The sequence below is a fragment of the Pongo pygmaeus genome, chromosome 18, assembly GCF_028885625.2.
Source record: "Pongo pygmaeus isolate AG05252 chromosome 18, NHGRI_mPonPyg2-v2.0_pri, whole genome shotgun sequence".
In the NCBI taxonomy this organism is placed as follows: Eukaryota; Metazoa; Chordata; class Mammalia; order Primates; family Hominidae; genus Pongo; species Pongo pygmaeus.
In genome coordinates, this window is record NC_072391.2 from 86,007,451 (window position 1) to 86,027,096 (window position 19,646).

At 61.4% G+C, this 19,646-nt stretch overlaps 3 protein-coding genes across 8 annotated transcripts in view; 1 reads left to right on the plus strand and 2 right to left on the minus strand.

Moving 5' to 3' along the window:
- Positions 1–433: 433 nt before the first annotated feature.
- Positions 434–10,339, minus strand: RNF166 (ring finger protein 166). 2 transcript variants are annotated; one of them, XM_054453031.2, is made up of 6 exons: positions 10,185–10,339; positions 5,212–5,368; positions 3,552–3,664; positions 2,903–3,017; positions 2,434–2,541; positions 434–1,576 (listed from the first exon to the last, which is right to left on the minus strand). In XM_054453031.2, the coding sequence occupies exons 1-6, from the start codon at positions 10,337–10,339 to the stop codon at positions 1,511–1,513; spliced, it is 714 nt and encodes a 237-aa protein (XP_054309006.1). In that variant the 3' UTR covers positions 434–1,510. The 2 variants fall into 2 exon arrangements, with proteins under 2 accessions (XP_054309006.1, XP_063510261.1); XM_063654191.1 differs by lacking the exon at positions 434–1,576 and adding an exon at positions 1,610–2,286.
- CTU2 (cytosolic thiouridylase subunit 2) lies at positions 10,193–19,166 on the plus strand. 4 transcript variants are annotated; one of them, XM_063654190.1, is made up of 16 exons: positions 10,488–10,617; positions 11,155–11,229; positions 13,998–14,076; positions 14,283–14,342; positions 14,499–14,565; positions 15,560–15,620; positions 16,306–16,415; positions 16,654–16,937; positions 17,091–17,226; positions 17,428–17,559; positions 17,964–18,055; positions 18,169–18,272; positions 18,373–18,523; positions 18,644–18,710; positions 18,832–18,890; positions 18,966–19,166. In XM_063654190.1, the coding sequence occupies exons 2-16, from the start codon at positions 11,217–11,219 to the stop codon at positions 19,033–19,035; spliced, it is 1,485 nt and encodes a 494-aa protein (XP_063510260.1). In that variant the 5' UTR covers positions 10,488–10,617; positions 11,155–11,216; the 3' UTR covers positions 19,036–19,166. The 4 variants fall into 4 exon arrangements, with proteins under 4 accessions (XP_054309003.1, XP_054309004.1, XP_063510259.1 ...); XM_054453028.2 differs by lacking the exon at positions 14,499–14,565 and having other exon boundaries at positions 10,193–10,617; XM_054453029.2 differs by lacking the exon at positions 14,499–14,565 and having other exon boundaries at positions 10,393–10,617; positions 18,982–19,166.
- PIEZO1 (piezo type mechanosensitive ion channel component 1 (Er blood group)) overlaps positions 19,127–19,646 on the minus strand; it is a 69,115-nt gene continuing 68,595 nt past the window's right edge. For both annotated transcript variants that reach the window (XM_054453027.2, XM_054453026.2), the window contains one exon: positions 19,127–19,634. In XM_054453027.2, the coding sequence (XP_054309002.1) occupies positions 19,385–19,634 (250 nt within the window). In that variant the 3' untranslated portion in view covers positions 19,127–19,384. The remainder of the gene's footprint in view (positions 19,635–19,646) is intronic.

Here is a 19,646-nt window from a genome sequence, read left to right on the forward strand (position 1 = left end):
CCAATCCAGGAGATGCTGAGGTGGCGCATACCTGTAGTCCCAGTGACACAGGAGGTCAAGGCGAGTGGACCACTTGAGCCCAGGAGATCGAGGCTGTGGTGAGCTATGATTGCACCACTGCACTCCAGCCTGGGCAGCAGAGTGAGACCCCACCTCTAAGAAAAAGCAAGCAGCCCAGGAGTCTGAACCCCAGCAGCCCTGTGGGTGTGGGAACGGGGTGGTCCTCTCAGAGGGAGGAGGGCTCAGTGCCAACGTCTAGATGACTGTGTGGGACCCTCCATGGCTGAGTGAGGCTCGGGCCCAGGGCACACACGGGCGGCAGGCTGCACCCCCAGCATGAGCTGCCTGGGGAGGACACAGCCGACCTCCAACACAGACAGCAGCTGGCGATTCCGCACCGTGGAGCACAAAACCCAGTCGAGGCTGCTAGAGATGCTCTGAGACATTTTATTTAAACTTTTTTTTAAAAAAAAGACAGCAATAATTAATGCCAAGAACAGAAAAGAATGTTGACGTGTTGCCCGGCCCACCAAGAGGGCCCCTGCCCAGGCCCCCAAGCTCTGCCACCACTGGGGTGCTGTCCCCTCCCGCAGCGGGGCATAGTCAGCTTTGAAGGTGACAGCGGGCCAAGGCCAGGACTCTGGGTGAAGGAGGCCCCTGCTCTGCCGGCCCCGCCTCTGCTGGGAGTAGCCACAGCCTGTGGCTGGGGTGCTGGGATTTCTTCCTAGTCATCAAAGAGACACGTACAAACCTCAAGGACCCAGACACACAGTGGGTGGCCCAAGGCAGACCCCACAGCAGACCCCACGGCTCGCCTGAGCTCTGGCAGCTGCCCCACTGCTCCTTCCCTCCTTGCCCCAATCCCCCAATGCTTGTTTTGATTGTTTTTTTAAAAAATATAATTTTGTAAATGTTCCATAAAAATACTATTATTCCTAGTCAAACACAGATATTGCAATATGAAGAGTAACTACTCTGTCTTTGCTCTATAAAACGTGAAAAGATTATCACACTGGATAATATAGAAAAGATGCCAGGGTTCCTAAGTATCACAAAAGCCAGTACCAAATGCGCAAGGTGGAAGCGGAGCCGGGGCCGGCTCGGGCTGGGCAGGGCGGCAGCCTGGGTTCCTCCCGGCTCGACTGCGGAGCACGACTCGTGCGTCGATCCCTTCTTCCCACGAGGGGGTATCATGGCTTTGAAGAGACGGCGGTGGCTCCAGGTCCCAGCGGTCAGCCCTGCCCGAGGAGGCCGCCTGCTCGGCCAGAAGCACCGAAGAACCCAGCAACGCCGGTGGGACCAGGCGGCCCTGCTCTGGCGGCCTTGGCGGCTGGCCCGTATTCAGGCCCGGAGGCTCGGCCCTGGCTCCTCTCCTGCGCAGGTGCAGGCTCCTCCTGGTCCGGTGAGGTGCGCTCCCGAGCAGGTGCCAGGTGCGACACAGGAGCCTGGCCCTGTCCCTCGAGCGGGGACATCCCTGACCCCAGACGCAGTTGGGTGGTTGCGCTTCCCTTCAGTTCTCAGAGAGAGACAGGGCCAGAGCGGCCTGGAAAGCGGCCTCCTCGTCAATACTGTAGTCCTGGAGACAGGAAAAAGACATGCACCGGGCTCGAGGGAGACAGGAAGGAGAGGTCCCCTCTGCCCATCACCTACACAGGCGTGTCCACCCTTCCTGCCTCCCTCCAGCAGGACACAGGAAGGACCCAGCTTCGCTGTCCCCACAGGCTCGGGGCCTGCACGGTCCTCTGGGGGGTGAGAAGGTGCCGACTTGAAGGTGTGACCGTCACCCGCTGGGTACGGGGGCACTCGGAATGGATGGCTGCTGGTTCAGCTCGGACTCTAAGCCCGGGGTTTACGAGGTGAGCAGGCCGGCCAGGGCTCCCTGACCTCTAACAATTTCCATCCTGAGGCAGGCGGAGCATGGGTCCCGGACGACTGGCAGGGTGAGTGACAGCCGTCGCCGGGACTGTTAGCCAGGGCCAGGAATGAACACGGCTTGGCAGGGAGGGGCCGCGCCAGGAGTGAAGCGTTTGCGCGAGGGTCTGCAGGCCTGGGGACCAGGTGCATGTCTGACCCGCAGCGGGTGGGAAAAGGAGACAGGGCTGGAGTGTTCGATGTTGATGAAAGTCCTTCCAGCTCTCTCCAGAAAGCTTCCAGAAGGAAGCCTGGCTCACCCTCGAGGGGTTCTGTGGGGTGGGCAGGCAGGGACCTGCCCTGCGTGGTCCATGTCCTCGAGAGGCTTGGGCGCCCTCTAGTGGCCACTCCAACTCAGCTGCCATCACTCCCCACCTGCAGGGGGAATGTGGCCACCTGAAACGAGGCTTCTGTGTCTGGCTTCCTCTGAACCCTGAGGACCCTGAGGCTGGCGAGGGGCCGGAGCAGGAGGAGGGTGGATGAGAAGGGGGTGGGGGAGGACGGTGCTGGCGGGATGCCTACCACAAAGGTGTCGTAGGAGAACTTGTGTCGGTGAAGCAGGTGCTGCAGGAAGTTGGCGCTCTTGTAGCTGGGGTCCCCCCAAGGCATTGCCGAGCAGATGGGGCACACCTGGAACAGGCACTGGGGTCAAGATGGGCTGGACCGGGGAGAGGCGGGGTATCCGCAGTAGGACTGGGGGCCCTCCACTGAGCCCCGTCAGTGCTGCCTCAGCCTGGGAAGGCACCCCAGACCTGGAGGTGCGTGCCCCGGTGACAAGCGAGTTATTCAGTGCGCGTCACCCTGAAGGACTTATGGACACTCCCCGGTTTCCGCCAGGTGCTGCTGGGGCAGCCAAGTCCCCACCCTGGGTCCCAGGAGGCCTTTGTGGCCTGGGCACCCCCGGACTCGCCGGGAGCAGGCTCCTGGGCCTTGCACTGTCCCGCACAGGCCTCCCCTGGAGCAGGCATCGCTTGGGGCAGGCACTGCTCACCACGCGGTTGGGGTCGCTGCGGTGGCTTTCCACACAGTGCTTCACCAGCTCCTGCTGGTCCAGGTTGCGGGCGCCACAGTACGGGCAGGCGAAGGTGGACCTGTTGGGGATGTTGCTGCCGGGGTGGGGGTAGAGTGAGTGGCACGGCTAGGTGTCTAGGGGCCCTGCCCCCCGACTTCTCTCAAACACAGGCGTGGCCCCAGGCCTGCCCTCTGTAGGCTGCAAGAGCATGGCAGTGGCTGGGTGCCCCCCGTGCCTCTGCACGCCGTGGCCTCCTGAGGACACACCCAGGACCCTCGTCCACCCCACACAACTAGGCCAGCCAAACGGCAGAGACTCTGCTGGCGCTGCCCTGGGAGGAGCCGTCTCTCGGCCCATCCACCTGCTGGGAGGTGATGTGTGGTCCTGGCCTGCGCCCTCCTCCTGCTCCCCACACCTGAGCTGTCCCTACCCCAGGGGGCCTGGTGGGTATGCCAGGGAGGGCAGCACAGGAGCCTTCCTGCAGGGTGGCAAGGAAGGTCCACTTCCCCAGAGTGGACCTGGCCCCGGGTGACTCCCCCAGCCTCTCTGGGACGGGGCACTGCGCTTGCTCCCAGAACGAGGAAACCGCCGAGGACGGTTCCTCTCCCTTGCCCAGCAGGGCGCCTACCTGGGGATAGGCTGGGATGTGGGCACCACGGGGACGAACTTGGGGCAGTTGGCCATCTGCTCCTGGACCTTCAGGCAGGACGAAATGTGCACTCTCATCTTTGCCAGGGTCACCTAGGAGAGAGACAGGGCGGGGAGGGCAAGGCGGTCCTGAGAATCTGGAAGGGCCATCCTGGGGAGGCCGAGACCTCAGGTGTCCAGGACCAGAGAACTGTAAGCAAGCGTCTGTGTTACCAGCAGCAGGGGGACCCGGTCCCTTCTGCTGCTAAAACAATCACAGGCACTGAGCAGCCACTACTCCATGGCCAAAAGCAAGTCACTGCAGGACAGTCTGGCCGAGGGCAGAAACCTGGCTGGAGAAGCGTAGTGGGAAACAGGTAAGGAGATCTCTGGCACCTGCAGGAATTCAAATACTTGCTCCAGAAAAAGGAAGAGGCAAAGTGGAGGCCACTCAGAAATGCCCCAGGCTGGGAACAGACGCTCCGTGCGACTGAGAGGCAAGCTGGGGATGCTTCCGTGGAGGCAGGGCACCATCCTCCACCCACAGCACACCCACTGTCCAGGGCAATAGGCCGCAAGACCGCAGGTGTCTGAGGCCCTCTTGGACACAAGCTTGGCACCCAGCTCTGCCCAAGGGCTGCTGGACTCCGAGGGACGCACCACATCCCAGCAAGGTGCCGGGAGACACAGCCGCATCTGAAGACCCAGATTAGAGAACCGAGCTGCTGTGATATGGGGGAGGCCACACTGCATGTGACCCATTCTGATCCTTTCTGGCTGCCCAGGAGAAAGGAACTCTGAGCAGGGGAGAGACGGGAAGTGCCCAAGCACCCAAGGCCACAGCCTGCTCAGCCGCACCACTCTGGAGTCCAGGGCAGCCCCTGGACATCTGGACCTTCGACCTCGAGGACAAACCACCGAGGGGTCACGTACTAGTGTGAGCGCTTCATAGAACTTATTAACCTGAGATACGGCAACATTGGGAAATGCAAATGCAAAAATCAACTCTAGCTGCTCAGTCCTCTGGAAGCCACTGAAAGAACGGGGAACCGGCTGGGGACTCTCCACCCTGAAGCGGATGTGCCAGGGACGGCCATGGGGCGCGGGCCAGGCAGCAAGACAGGATGGAGATGGGGGCCAACAAGGCCCATGACAAGCTGCAGGCCCTTAGGCTGCTCTGATGTGGGTGTGGCAGCACCCGTCAGCCTGGCTCTGGCACTCCTGGCAGCTGGAGGGTACTCAGCCCTTAGATGTCCTTGACTCTGCCCGTAGCCCTTGTGACCTTGGAGCCCCCAGCGCTGTCCCCGCTATCAGCTGGCAGGGGAAGGCCGCATTGGGAAGGTTTCAACTTAGCCCCCTGGTCCCTATACTGGCCACAACCCACGTGGGTTCCCTTGGCCTGGCTAGGGGGCTCTGACAGTGCTACCCCCACCAGGCTGCCCCCCCCGCCCCCCCACCCTGTCAGCTGTCACCACGGGAAGTGAGAGATGAAGACGGGAGGGCAGGGAGGCGCCAGGGCTGGCTTCCTGGTGCAGGAGCAGAGACCGCGATTACTCAACAGGAAAGAGAGATGGCCCCGGCCCCCGCCCTCTGCATAACCGGTGGGCTGAGGCTGCCCATCAAGTGACCCCCCGCTCCAGGGCGGCTGAGCAAGCGGGTACCTTTTTGTTGCAGCCTCGACAGGGCGCTTTGTAGGACGAGAGCTGCTTCTCCACATGGGTGGCCTTGTCCACCTTCTTGGGGTCGAAGGGCAGGCGGCAGAGTGGGCACAGCGGGGATGGCACTTGCAGGCAGGGCTGGAGGCACTCCCCGCAGAACCTGCAGGGCACAGGGGTCTGAGTGCCAGCCCGCCGCTCGGGTCTCCCGAACCGCAGGCCTCGCTTGGGGCCCTTCTTAGGACCCAGCATTTGTGGGATCCACAGGGGCAGCTCCCCTTATCGCTGTCGCCGTCTCTGGAGACGGTCACTCCTGTGTCCAGGGCCCACCAGCTGGATGGGCCCCATCCGGCTAAAGTGTGGCCCCGGTCCCTCCTGACAGTAGGGCCCCTGTGGTTTTCTGGCTAGGGGCAGAGCCGTCACTATGGCTGTCCCCACACGTGGCCCAGAGGAGCTCCCACAGGCAGGAGCCCCCACAGGCAGAAGCCCCCACTCGGCCTACCAGGTTCACCCTGACATGGTGCCAACACCTGGGTGGGCTGTGGGGCACGGGGACGGCCCGGGGACTCTGGAAACTCTCCCAGCTCCACACTCTGGGGGATAAAACCTCAAACAATCGTGGGAAAGGAAATGGCCAGGCCCCAGGGGCTCCAGACGCACTGGAGAGGGAAGGGCCACAGCCAGCCAAGCAGCAGCACATCCTGAGGCTGGGTGGCAGTCACCAGGCTTGGGACAGCTTTGCAGGCAGGAGGGGGTCCTGCTCCATCTGGGCGGAGGCTCGGGTCCTGGGCACTGTTGGGGACCTGAGGCTCCCATGGGCCCTGGCTCTTGGCACTGCCCCTGGGGACACCACATCGTGAGGACAGGCTGAGCATCCCACAGCCCCATGCGCACTCCGGACTCCAGCAGCAGGGGCGTCCTTGGGCTCACACACCCTCCTGCTGCTATTTACAACTGCCTCCCGCTCTGCAGACGCACACACCCCTTGGAGGGGCGCACCACCAGCCAGCGGGAGCACCAGGCGCGAGAGCCCCCGGTGCAAACAGAGAAGGAGCTTAATACTAGGGCAGCCACATCCGGCCTCGTGAGGAGCACTGTGGGGACAGCTGAGCTGCGGCGAGGAGCTGGAACTGAGGCGGAGCCCCCCAGTCCCAGGAAGGCTACGGCACCCGGGGGTGTAGCTTCCCTTCTCCCTGGCAGGGTCACAGGGCTGGTACAGGAGCCCCACTGGACAGAGGGGCTGTGGGCAGGCCCTGGGTTCACAAACGACTCAGCTGAATTCAGGGCCACAGTCCTCTTTGCTGTCAAGAGATTTCCACATCCCTCAAGAAAAGGCCCTTTCTGCAAGGAGGAAGGCTGAGGGCCTCAGGCAAAGGCGGCCAAGCAGGCATCTTAAGTCCCTCCTGCTGTCCCCCAGGCCCTCTTTGCCACCACTGGATTCCCACAGAGCCACCACCTGGCTGGTGGCTCCCACATGAAACTTCGTGTGACAGAAAGTGGGACTCAGTTTGAGACCCGTCAGAAAATGAACAAGCCTTATTCCTGCAGAGTAAAGAGGTCGCTCGCTCACTTTACCCACCTCACCCGAGGTCTCACCAGGCGCCCCAGCAGGTATTTCCAGGGTCACCCCTGGCACTGACCCCTGGATTCGAGCCGGGGGACCACCTACTTCACCCAATCACGGGAGGAAGGTGCTGGCAAGACGGTCCACGTGGGGAGGCCTCAGGGGACCCCCTACTCAGGCACTCTCGGCAGGAGAAGCGGAAACAGCTCAGGTGCCCGTCGATAAACAAAAGAAGAAACAGTGTGGCGCGCACACCCACGGAAAGGGCGTTCGGCCGGGAAGAGGCGTGCAGCCCCACCACGCGCCGGAAGGCCTGGAAAACAGTGCAGGGTAGACAGCAAGCACGGCCCACCCGTGTCGTGGGAGTCCGCTCACACTCAACGTCCAGCAGAGACAAACCCAGTGACCAGAAAGCGGACAAGTGGGTGCCAGGCGAGGGGGAGAGCCCTGGGTTTCTTTCTGGAGTGGGAAGAATCTTCTAGAATTGCATCGATTGTTGCATAATTGCAAACACTGGAAACGACTGGATGCTGCACCTCCTGAGTGAACCCTGAGCTGCCACAGACCAGGCGGGGGCTCGGCTGCACAGCACGGCCGTGGGCTGAGGGGAAGGAAAAGGGTCCCAGGCAGAGCGTGGGAAGAGAGGAAAGGTGCCCAGAAGGTTGGCTGGGAGGAAGACAGCCTCGTCCTCCCCGGAAGGACTCGGGGAAGACACAAGAGGGAACCCAGCCTGACCGGCAGGGCAGCTGGGCCCGAGGAGCAGGAGGCAGAATGAGGCACCCACAGGGCGGGTGCTCTATCGTCCTAGTTTCCAGTGACTGCCAGCCTGGTGTTCAGAGAGTCAGCAGCCGGGAATAGTGCCCGCTTCCCCCACAGGAAGTTCCTGTCTGCGCCCACCCAGGGGCTGGTGCTGAGCAGCTTCTCAGCTGAAGGAAGTGACTGAGGGTGATGGGTGTGGGGGCGTCAACAGCCTTACAAAGGGAGGGGCGACACGTACTGGCCCTCCCAGCAGGCACCTGGGACTGCCGACGTGTCTCCCACACTGGCCGCTGCACAAGCTGAGAAGCTGGGACGGCCCATGCTTCAGGGATCTGCCTGGCTGGCAGGCCAGCACCCTCAGCAAGCCCCACAGCTGTCCTGCACGGGTGGAGGCTGCTCACACAGCCCTTCCAGGCAGGTTCGTGATCACGCGTGTCCTGGTGCACGGGCTTCTGGTTACAGAGGTGGCTCACTGCTCGGACTGTCCCCTGGCTGAGAACAGCTCCTGCTGGGCCCCCAGGGGGCCTCCTGCCCGAGGGCTAGAGCAGGGTGCATGCCCCCACACCGGGATACTCTTGCCATGAGAGATCTACCCTGGAGGAGGAAGCTGCTCTGGTTGAGGAGCTTGCGGAGGGGACAGAACCAGACCAGCAACAAACTTCCCAAGGGAACCTGAAGAGCCTTTAAACTTTCTGTGCTCATTTGCATGCATGCCTTAGCAACACCAACAAGAAACAAAGTTAGAAGCAGAGAGAACAGCCAGAAAACAAAAGCCAGCAGGAAAAGTCGGGGAGAAAAATCTTTGAAAGGCAAAGCCTGTGTGAAAAGCTCTTGCAGGACCCGCAGTGAGACTAGGATGGTTGTCAAATTCTACCAAGAAAAGCATGGTGGAGGGGAGTTGATAGGAAAGATGCTCCACAATTCCATGTGGTTCTGGATTCTGTGTTATGAAAACTACATTTTAGGAAAAGACGCATTTGAAAAACAAGGGCAAAGACCAATTTGTGCAGGTTAGGGAAGTGGAGATGCTGTGGCCGACCGCACGGTGAAGGTGTTGGCACCCAAAGCCTATGGGAGGCTTTTCTAAAACAAGGCCTAAGTCAAGCCTCACAGCGCTCAGTAACAGATGAGAAGGTGCAGAACACACCTTCAAACACCCGCTACTACCTGCTCCCAAGAAGGAAGTCCTGCCAGGCGTGGTGGCTCATGCCTGTCATCCCAGCACTTTGGGAGGCCGAGGTGGGCAGGTCACCGGAGGTCAGGAGTTCGAGACCAGCCTGGCCAACATGGTGAAACCCCGTGTCTACTAAAAATACAGCAATTAGCCGGGCGTGGTGGTGGGTGCCTGCAATCCCAGCTACTCCGGAGGCTAAGGCAGGAGGATCACTTGAACCCAGGAGATGGAGGTTGCGGTGAGCCGAGATGGCGCCACTGCACTCCAGCCTGAGTGACAAGAGAAAGACTCTGTCTCAAAAAAAAAAAAAAAAAATCCCGTTCAGAGGCTGCCCCCCCAAAATGTCACAGCTAAGTGAGATGGAGGAGCAGGGGCAGAGCCTTTAGCAGCCTCACAAGAGAAGTAGGTAGAGCTGTCCCAGCGTGGGCAGGCGCCTGTGCAGCCTGACACAGGTAATGAAGGCAGCTCTGCATCCTGACACTGGCCCTGCCACCTCCGTGGGTGACCAGCACACATCCACCTAGCAGTCCCAGCTCCCTCTGTACCAGGAGCCCCTGAAGTCAGCTGCCTTTGCTTGCAAAATGTTCTAGAGCCTCCTACCAGCCTGGGTGCACCCCCACTCCACTCCACCACCTCAGCAGCTTGGATGTCTGCGGGGAAGCCCTCCTGCTCTCTCTCTACCCTGCCACTGCTAATTTTGCTCAAGAGCTGTATTATTCAGCACTTAGGAGAGAGCAGATACTGATCTCGGCTTCCTCCCAACGGGGCTGGCAGCTCCAGAATACTTGAGCACAGCTCCCCGCCAGGAGAGCCACGTCCTCGAGTTTCTGTTCCTGAAACACCCTGGAGGAGCCGGCTGTGAGCCCTGGTGCAGCTGGAAACCCCAGCAAGGTGGTCAGTGTCTGCTCCTCTGTGGACCAGCCTGCCTGGCTACTCAGTGATCGGTGTGACCCAAGTTCTCCTTCAAACGAAACATAAGAACATCAGACTCCAAACAAGCCCCTCTAAACTTTAGGGAACTCCTTTCTGTAGTCAAAACAGGCAGACAGCGGGTCCGAACAAGAGTTGATAGCAAAAACTACAAGTCATTTATTTACAACTGCCCATTCCAGCCGCACAAGCCCAAATCCACCACCACTGGCGGAGCGGTGGCACCTGCTGCCCTCTGAGTACCCGAGCGCCCGCCGCAGCCGCCGGGGACCCCGAGCTTGGGCAGGGCCGCAGGTCGCCCCGTGAACCGAAGAAGCAGTCGGACCGGGCGCCTGCGGCTGGCGCGAAGGAGGCTGCGCGGAGGATGAACGCGCCCAGAGGGCAGAGGCGGCGCGGCACAGGGAAACCCGGACCCCACGCGCCCCGAGGCCCCGGCGCCCCGAGTCCCCGCGCGCCCAGTCCGGGGCTGCACCGGGGCGGCCGCCGGCCTCGCGACCCCTCCCGCGGCGGGGCACGGCCCCCTCCCCGCGGCCCCCGGGCGGGCGCGCTCACGTGTGGCCGCAGCTGCCGATGGCCACGGGCCGGTGATAGACCTCCAGGCAGATGGGGCAGGTGTACTGAGCCTCCAGGCCGCTGTCGCCGCCCGCCGGCCCGGCCGGCGGCTGCCGCTGCTGAGCCGAGGCCACCAGGCTGCGGAACATAGCCATCCCGGGGCCAGGCCCCCGCCGCCCGCCGCCCGGTGTCCTGGCCCGGCCCGGCCGGGCCAGCTAGTCACAGCCGCTACTGCGCCGCGCTGACGTCATTGTAGGGCGCCTCCCCCAGCCGGGCTTCGCGGCCGTCACGGCGTCACTCCGACGTCATCAGGGCGCGCCCTCGCGCTGTCGCCACCACAGTCTGCGACGGGACCCGGCGTGCCCATGTGTCAGGTGGGCGAGGACTACGGGGAGCCGGCGCCTGGGGAGCCGCCCCCGGTGCCGCGGCCCAGGTAAGAGCTGGCGGCCGGACCCGCCAAGCCGCCCCTCGCCTTCCCGCCGCACTCCTGCCCCGAAGGGCCCCGGCCGGGCTTGCTCCGGGACTTCCCGCGTAGAGACCGGGACCTCGCTGCCTAGCACTCGGGGAATGCCTGTCAAGCGGTGACGAGCACCTAGAAGGGGGCTTACTCCGCTGGCTCGCACCTCTCATCCTAGCAGCCCCTGGGGACGGCTCTGCCGCTGACGGTGCTGTCCTTATTCGGAGAGAACTGGTTCCGTGAAGCTGTCTCTTCCCCCCGTGTCAGCCTTGGGAGACTGAAAAGCTGCCTTTATGTGCCCCCTGAGCCGGCTTTTACAGGCTAAACATGCCCCCAGAGCCTTTGTTTTTCTTGAAGTTTGGACAAAACACAAGCCTGGGTTTTTGTGTGTACCGAGGTGCCTTCCTCTGACCCAACTCAGGGTGAGAAACAGGAGCTGTCTCCCCAAAGCCTACTAGGGGTGGGGAAGATGTAATCTGTATTTCTCTCTTCTCCCCACTCCCATCTCCAAAGCCGTGAGCAGAAGTGTGTGAAGTGCAAGGAAGCCCAGCCCGTTGTGGTGATACGAGCCGGAGATGCCTTCTGCAGGTGAGGCCTGGAGGTGGCTGAGACCCTGGCAAACATGGCCTCGCTGAGCAGACAGGATAGCCCCAACTTGTGATGCTTTATTAATTTTTTTAAAAAACATGTACTTACTTTATTCCTGCTTCTGATGTGGCCCCTGGTGCCCCTGGTGTTGAAGTGGAGGTGAAAGCATTGGTTTCCTGCTTGGGAAACAGTTTCCCATGAGCTAGCCACAGATCCACTGATGAGGTTTCTGATGGAGCTTATGGGAACAGTTGGAAGTGGGGCTGTGGTGTCTAGATTGGGATAAGGTGTAGGAGGACCGAGTGTTTGGGGGCAGCTGGAATACATCTAGGGGCGGATCAGAGCATCTTGGGAACTTGGCAGATGGTCTGGGTGAAAGTTTTTAATCTCATGTGAGATGCTTGTTTCATCTGTGGCGGGATAGAGGCTTGGAAGACCTCCAGCTTTCCCCCAGGCGCTTGTCATGTCTTTCTTGGCTTGTAGCCATTGTATTCCGTTGTTTCCACTAGACTCATAGCTCCCTGAAGGGAGGACCAGGTCTCTCTCCTTTCAGCCCTCTTAATTCCCAGTGGTGGTGTGTGGTTTTTTTTTTTGTTGTTGTTTGTTTTTTTGAGATGGAGTCTTGCTCTGTCGCCCAGGCTGGAGTGCAACAGCTGGAGTGCGTGATCCCAGCTCACCGCAACCTCCACCTCCTGGGTTCAAGTGATTCTCCTGCCTCAGCCTCCTGAGTAGCTGGGATTACAGGTGCCTGCCACCATGCCCAGCTAATTGTTTTTGTATTTTTAGTAGAGACAGGGTTTCACCATGTTGGCCAGGCTGGTTTCGAACTCCTGACCTCAAGTGATCCACCTGCCTCGGCCTCCCAAAGTGCTGGGATTACAGGCATGAGCCACCACACCTGGCCAAGGTAGGTACTTCTTTAACCACCCAGGAGCATCTGAAATAGCCAAGCACACCAGGCTGCCGGCAGAATTCACTGAGGAGAGGCTGCTGTGGCTGTATGCCAGGCCCCTGTGGCCAGAAGGGCTCCTGCTGAGGCCAGAGCTTTTGCTCTGCTGTGCTTGCTGGTCCCAAGGAACAGTGGGGAGCCGGCTCTCCAGGGGAAGGCCTTAGGAGTCTACGTCGAGCTGGGCTCCCCAGGGATCACTCAGATCAGCACGTGGGAGAAACCTTGGCCTTCCCTGACCCACAGGGGACAGCGTGGTTTCAGGAGCCCAGACGCAGCATGTCCATGTGGACCCACCACGCTTGAATCCCAGCTGGTGGTGTAGGGCGCACAGGCTCTCCTGGTCCACAGTGCGGAGGTAAAGCCCAGCACCCGTGTCTCCTTGTGTGAGACTCCCCACACTCAAAGCTCGTTCCTGGGGGTCACTTCCCATGTCCCAGCCTTGACACTTGCCAGTTACCTGCAGTCCCTCGCCTGGCATCTTGCTGTTAAACACAGACTTGCTTTACTGTCTGTAAAGGAACCACAGGGGGGTCATTTCGGCCTCTTGTACATGGTATCCATTCAACGTAGGGAGGGACTGCTGTGCACATCAAGTGTGTCTGACAGGAAGGAAGAGACTTGGAGCCCCGGGTGCAGGGTGACTCTTGCAGTGGCAGTGTCCGCTCTGTACCGGGTGCTGCTCTTCACCCTGCCTGCCAGGATTGCAGGAGAGCTTTAAAATGCAGACTCCTAGGCCTCACCCCTAGACAATTGGACTTAATTGGTTTGTGCGATTCTAACATAGAGCCAGCCAGGGCCAAGAGCCTCTGACCCAGTGAGCCAGAGTCAGATGGCTGGAAAGTTTATTAGGAACAAAGATTACAGTGGGGCACAGTGGCTCACACCTGCAGTCTCAGCACTCGGGGAGGCCCAGGCAGGAGGATCACTTCAGGCCAGGAGTTTGAGACCAGTCTGGGCAACATAGCGAGACCTTGTCTCTACAAAAAATACAACAATTAGCCAGGCATGGTGGCATGTACCTGTGACCTGTAGTCCTATCTACCTGGGTAGCCGAGGCAGAAGGATCACATGAATCCAGGAGTTTGAGGCTGCAGTGAGCTATAACTGCGCCACTGCACTCCAGCCTGGGTGACAGATCGAGACCCTGTCTCTTAAAAATGCAGTTCCCAGGCCTGGAAGTTCTGATTCTGTGGGGTTAGGGGAGGAGACCAGGCCACTCTGTGAGTGAGCCTCTTAGCCATTCCTGGCCCAGTTGAGCCCAGCACACTAAAGATGCCAGCTCTGGGGTGCCAGGATACTGAGCCCTCACTGTGGCCCACCCCATTTCCGCACTTCACCCCAAAGAGGTGGTGTCTCTACATGGTGGGTCCTCACTGTGGCCCGCTCCATTTCCGCATTTCACCTCTAAGAGGTGGTGTCTCTATGTGGTGGGTCTTTTTTTTATGGGGTCTGGGTTGGCTTTGCCCTGTACATGCCTAAGTCTGTCCACTCCACCAGCTGGGCCCTTCTGAGCGCCTGTGGTGAAGGGATGCCTGGGCTCTGGCCCCTCATTTGTTGGATGCAGCCTCCATGGCTGTGCAGTTCGTACCTGGTGGGGTTGTGGGAGGGACCAGTGAGCCTCATGTTCACCCTGAGGAAGCCACCGCCAGAGGGGCCCCCAACCCCGCCCCTTTCACCAGTCTCTGGGCAGAGCCTGGATGTGAAGATGCTGCTTTTAAAGATGGAAATTGGTAAAGGACGTCATCACCTGGCAGCGCCTCAGGACGCTGCCCACCGTGCGGGTAGCAAGCGGCTCCCTCATCTCAGGTCTGTGTTGCAGGGACTGTTTCAAGGCCTTCTACGTCCACAAGTTCAGAGCCATGCTGGGGAAGAACCGGCTCATCTTTCCAGGAGAGAAGGTAGCGTCTGGGTCCTGGGGGTCTAACTGAGCAGCCTGGCCCCTCGAGGTCCCCGCTTGTCCCTCCCACAGGCAGCCTGGCCTGCTGCAGCCCGCCAGCTCCTCCCTGGCCTTTGAGGGCAGACTCGATGTCCTGGATGTCCACGAGGTGGGGTGTCTGCCCGTGTTGGAGGTGCGGTGCCCTGAGTGATGTTTTTTCTCCCCCAGGTGCTCTTGGCGTGGTCTGGGGGGCCTTCGTCCAGCTCCATGGTCTGGCAGGTTCTTGAGGTGCGTGTTCACCACCCCCTGGACCTGGGCTGCTGGGCTGAGCTTCGGGCTGGGGGCCTCCCTTCTCAGCCTGCTGAGGGGCTCTTGGTTGGGGCTAGAGAGCAGTCTACCCCGCGGCCTGGACACCTGGAGAGTTCTCAGATGTGTTTACAACAGGTGCACCAATCAGAAGCTGAGTCCACAGTGCGTGTGTGCAGCCCACTCTCAGATGTGTTTACAGCAGGTGCACAAATCAGAAGCTGGGTCCAGAGTGTGTGTGTGCGGCCTACTTGACTTCTGTCCATTTGCTCAACCTGCATAGAAACACAGTCAGTGGAAAGCTGCATCTTGGCTCAGCCGTGTGTGACCCGAGGGAAGATTGGGAAAGGGGAGGGGGTTTGCCAGGAGAAGCAAAGGGAGCAGCGTTTGAGGTGGAGGAGACGGCACGCGCAGGGAGGTGGAGGCAGGCTCAGGCTGCACACAGGGCTCGGCTGGGGGTGGTGGGGCTGTGCCCGTGGTGTGTCAAGGGCCAGCTCAGGAAGTCTGAGGCAGGTCGGGCTTCTCAGGAGGGCACAGGAGCGGGATGTGCTTGGTTTCTCCGCACTCCCAGTGAGAGGTGCACACCGGAGGAGGCTGTTTCTGTAGGGTGGGTGGTTGAGAGGAGAGGGGTCGGCTCTGCCGGGTTGAGGGGTGGGGTGTTGGTCTCAGGATGGGCACACTGCATGGCACTGCTGAAATTAGTTTTCTGTTTTCTGAGGTCCCCTGAACCTGCCAGGAGGGTGTTGTGAGGGAACTGGCCCAGCCCTCTGTGTAACACTGGTGCTGCACTTCCTGTGCCCAGCGGCGCCCCAGCCTCTCGCAGGCTGTTGGTTTCTGCTTGTGAGAGCAAGTGCTCCCTTAGTGGTCAGAAGCGTGTGGGATGGTGGCACAGTGGCCCCGTAATCCCAGCCCCCTCTCCTGGGGCGTTGTTGGGACATCAGGACCAGCTGGTGAGGGACATGTTTTACCAGGGTGATGAAGACCCCCAGGCTACCCTTTAAAATGAGTCGGGCGTGCGGCCTCGCCTACTGGGCCTGCCTGGCCCGAGTCTGAATGGCTTTGTCCAATAAACGCAATGGCAGGGGAAGGCCACTTCACCTTCCAAGATGGTGTTAAATCCAGATGAAGAATATTCTGAGCTGGAAAAGTGTCCTGTGGCTTATGGCTGGGGGCTGAGTCCCTGCTGCTTCTCCCTCTAGGGCCTGAGCCAAGATTCTGCCAAAAGACTGCGCTTTGTGGCAGGGGTCATCTTTGTTGACGGTATGTGGGGCCATTGCTCCTCCTAATCCCTGGCCGCTTGGGGTAAGCCCTGCAGATCCTCCCTCTGGTGTGGACCCTCCCTCTGGTGTGGGCCCTCCCTCTGGCGTGGACCCTCCCTCTGGTGTGGGCCCTCCCTCTGGTGTAGACCCTCCCTCTGGTGTGGGCCCTCCCTCTGGTGTGGACCCTCCCTCTGGTGCGGGTCCTCCCTCTGGTAGGATATGTTGAGTTGCTGGTGCTGCCCCTGCACTGAGGCCCTGGTGGGGACATCTCCCTGAAGGAGGCAGCAGATGTGTCCATCGTTAGGTGGCATCACTGTTTCTGGAGTCTAAGAACATCCTTAGAAAGTCGGGGGTGGGAGCAGGAGTGGCAGCTGCCCAGCCCCCATCATGGGGTCCGGGGACAAAGAAGGGCGAGTTAAGTGCTGATGGTGAGGGGGGCCCAGGGGCCGACTCCCTGACCCTTGCTCCTGCAGAACGAACTCCTGGGGTGTTCACTGTAGCGCTGAGGTCAGCCACAAGGGAGAAACTCCTGCCCAAAGGAAAATGGCTGACACCCCACAGCTCCGCCAGGAAGCACCGCCCTGCAGAGCGAGGCCTCGAAGGGTTTCCCTAGGTGGAGGTGGCCCTGCACCCTGCCCTGCCTGGCTCCTCTCTGAGCCCTGACTCTTTCTGCCTGGGTTTTTCAGAGGGAGCAGCCTGTGGCCAGAGCCTAGAGGAGAGATCAAAGACCCTGGCCGAAGTGAAGCCCATTCTGCAAGCAACTGGGTTCCCATGGCACGTGGTGGCCTTGGAGGAGGTGGGAGGGCTGTCCCTGGAAAGGGGTCCCGGAGGTGACCTCTGGGGGGCACCTGCCCATGTCCCAGCCTCACTGGCCTCTCCCTCGTCCCAGAAGGTGGGGCTGTCGGTGGGGGGTGGGAGGCACCTGCTCGTGTCCCAGCCTCACTGCCGTCTCCCCCATCCTGGAAGGTGGGGCTGTCTGTGTGGGGCACCTGCGTGTGTCCCCGGCCTCACTGGCCTCTCCCTCATCTCGGAAGGTGTTCAGCCTGCCACCGTCGGTGCTTTGGTGCTCTGCCCAGGAGCCGGTGGGATCCGAGAGGGCCTACAAGGCGGCCGTGGACAGCTTCCTCCAGCAGCAGCATGTGCTGGGGGCCAGGGGTGGTCCTGGCCCGACTCAAGGGGAGGAACAGCCACCCCAGCCCCCACTGGACCCCCGGAGCCTGGCAAGACTGCCTGCCGCTGCCCAGACTGAGGCTCTTTCCCAACTGTTCTGCTCAGTGAGGACACTGACGGCCAAGGAGGAGCTTCTGCAGACCTTGCGGTGAGGCCCTGAGAACCCCCCTTCCCCGGGCCCTGACCCCCCTCAGACCCCTGAGAGCCCCCCTTCCCTGGGCCCTGACCCCCCCAGACACCTGAGAGCCCCCCTTCCCCGGGTCCTGCACCCCCCAGGCCCCTGAGATGCTCTGTGCTTTAGGACCCACCTGATCCTGCACATGGCCCGAGCCCACGGCTACTCCAAGGTCATGACTGGGGACAGCTGCACACGCTTGGCCATCAAACTCATGACCAACCTGGCGCTGGGTCGAGGGGCCTTCCTGGCCTGGGATACGGTAGGCAGGGGCCTGGGTGTTCAGGAGGCCCATCCCTACCTTCACCCCTTCGGCCACCTTCACTGGAGAGGAGCCTCTCGCGTAGCAGTCCTGCGGCCTCTCGGATGGTGGTGGGGTCTGTGACCTCCCCTACCTGGCAGGGGAGGAGGGGCGAGCACATTCGGGCCTTGACCTGGACCACACAGCCCCTGCCTCCCCCAGGGCTTCTCGGATGAGCGGCACGGGGATGTGGTGGTGGTGCGGCCCATGCGGGACCACACCCTGAAGGAGGTCGCTTTCTACAATCGCCTGTTCTCCGTTCCTTCTGTCTTCACACCAGCCGTCGACACCAAGGTGGGCTGTGTGGGCTGAGCAGCCTCTCTCACCATCAACACCAGGGTGGGCTGTGTGGGCTGGGCAGCCTCTCTCACCATTGACACCAGGGTGGGCCATGTGGGCTGGGCAGCCTCTCACAGGCTCAGGTCACCAGCACACCTTCAGGGACTCCTGCTGTGGCCCCCAGCAGTGCTGCATCCTCTGAGCCCACCCTGTGCCCTGAGGGCGTGGGGGTGACAGGAGGACCCCACAGTGGGTGCACCGCTGAAGCCGGTTCTCTGGCTGCCTTGAGCAGTCGCAGCAAAGCCAGACCCATGTGGTCCAGCAGTGTGGAACCCACGGCACCTGCCCTGGGGACTCTCTGCCCCAGCCTGGGGCTGGCCTCTGGGCTTTCCTGTAGCCCCCAATCTGATTGTCCCTAGGCCCCTGAAAAGGCCAGCATCCACCGGCTGATGGAGGCCTTCATCCTCAGGCTGCAGACCCAGTTCCCCTCCACTGTCAGCACTGTGTACAGGTGTGTGCGCCGTTATGTGCGGGTCCTGAGCTCACCACTCGTGCTCAGGCCAGGGCTTAGGGTGGAGCCGCAGCCCGTGTGATTCACCTGCTCCTCCCACAACCCGGCCACAGGACAAGTGAGAAGCTGGTGAAGGCCCCCCGGGATGGCCCTGCTGCCGGCGACTCCAGCCCCCGCTGCCTCCTCTGCATGTGTGCCCTGGACATCGACGCCGCTGGTCTGTGTTTCATGCTTTTGGGGTGATGGGGGGAGGGAGCCAGGGAGTGGGCGTGGGGGCTCAGCAGCCCCAGGCTCCCTCAGTTCCTCTCTGCTTGCAGACAGTGCCACGGCTTTTGGGGCTCAGACCTCTTCACGTCTCTCCCAGATGCAGTCGCCCATCCCCCTGACTGAGACCCGGACACCCCCGGGGCCCTGCTGTTCTCCAGGGGTGGGCCGGGCCCAGGGCTGTGGCCAGGGGGCCTGCAGGAGGTGAGTCCCTGTCCCTGCCACCCATGGCCAGCTGCATGGGGGAAGGGGGACCTGTCCTTACCCCACACTGCACGGCACCGAGGTGCCAAGGTGGGCACACAGCCAGCTCTGCTCCCGCAGGGAGGACCCCCAAGCCTGCATTGAGGAGCAGCTGTGCTACAGCTGCCGTGTGAACATGAAGGACTTGGTGAGTACGTGCCCACCTGTCCCGGGCCGGCTTGGGGACACGGGAAGGCTGTCCCCCTCGTGGGTGGCTTGAGGGGGTGCTGGCGGGTTTCGTGGCCCCTCGACACTGGCCTCTGTTGCAGCCCTCACTGGACCCCCTGCCACCGTACATCCTGGCCGAGGCCCAGCTCCGCACACAGAGGTACCGGGGCCCACACTGCTGTGGCGCGTGGGGCAGGGGCCTCGGGGCTGGTGCCCACTGCAGCTTTCTCTCTAGGGCCTGGGTCTTGCAGGAGATCCGGGACTGTCTGATTGAGGACAGTGACAACGAGGTGGGCCAGAGCTGAGCGTGAGGACGTGCTTGCCAAGACAGCAGGCGGTGGCCACCTGGTCCACCACACTGGAGCCGGAAGGCAAGGATGGGGGACTGGCCTGTGATTGTCCATTTGTATAAATAAAACATTTTTAATTAAAAAAACTCTACAGTACGCGTGGGGGACGGCAGCGCCACGCAGGCTGTGGGGACGCAGTGTCCTTCTCTGACAGCAGCATCAGGGCTCAGGCAGGCCGGGAGGATGCATCACAGCTGGCGGCCTTGGACGGGGCAGCGGCTCCCCCGGCCTGAGGAGTACCGCCCCTTGTGGCCACGCTGCCCAGCAGGCCGGCTCCTTCCCTCTCGGGCGCCAGCAGCAGCTCCTACTCCTTCTCACGAGTCCACTTGATCATGGTCTCCGGGGAGCGGTAGAGGAAGATGAGCTTGGCGTACAACTCCTCCTCCAGCTCCAGCTCCCGAGTCTCCCGCACCAGGAAGATGTCCTGGCAGAGCTTGAGGATGCGGTCCACGCACGGCAGCTCCTCGAACATAATGGAGTGCGAGATCTCGCTGAAGAATCCGCGCACGAACTTGCCGATGACCAGCACGATGGACACGTACAGCCCCATGATGCTGCGGGGGAAG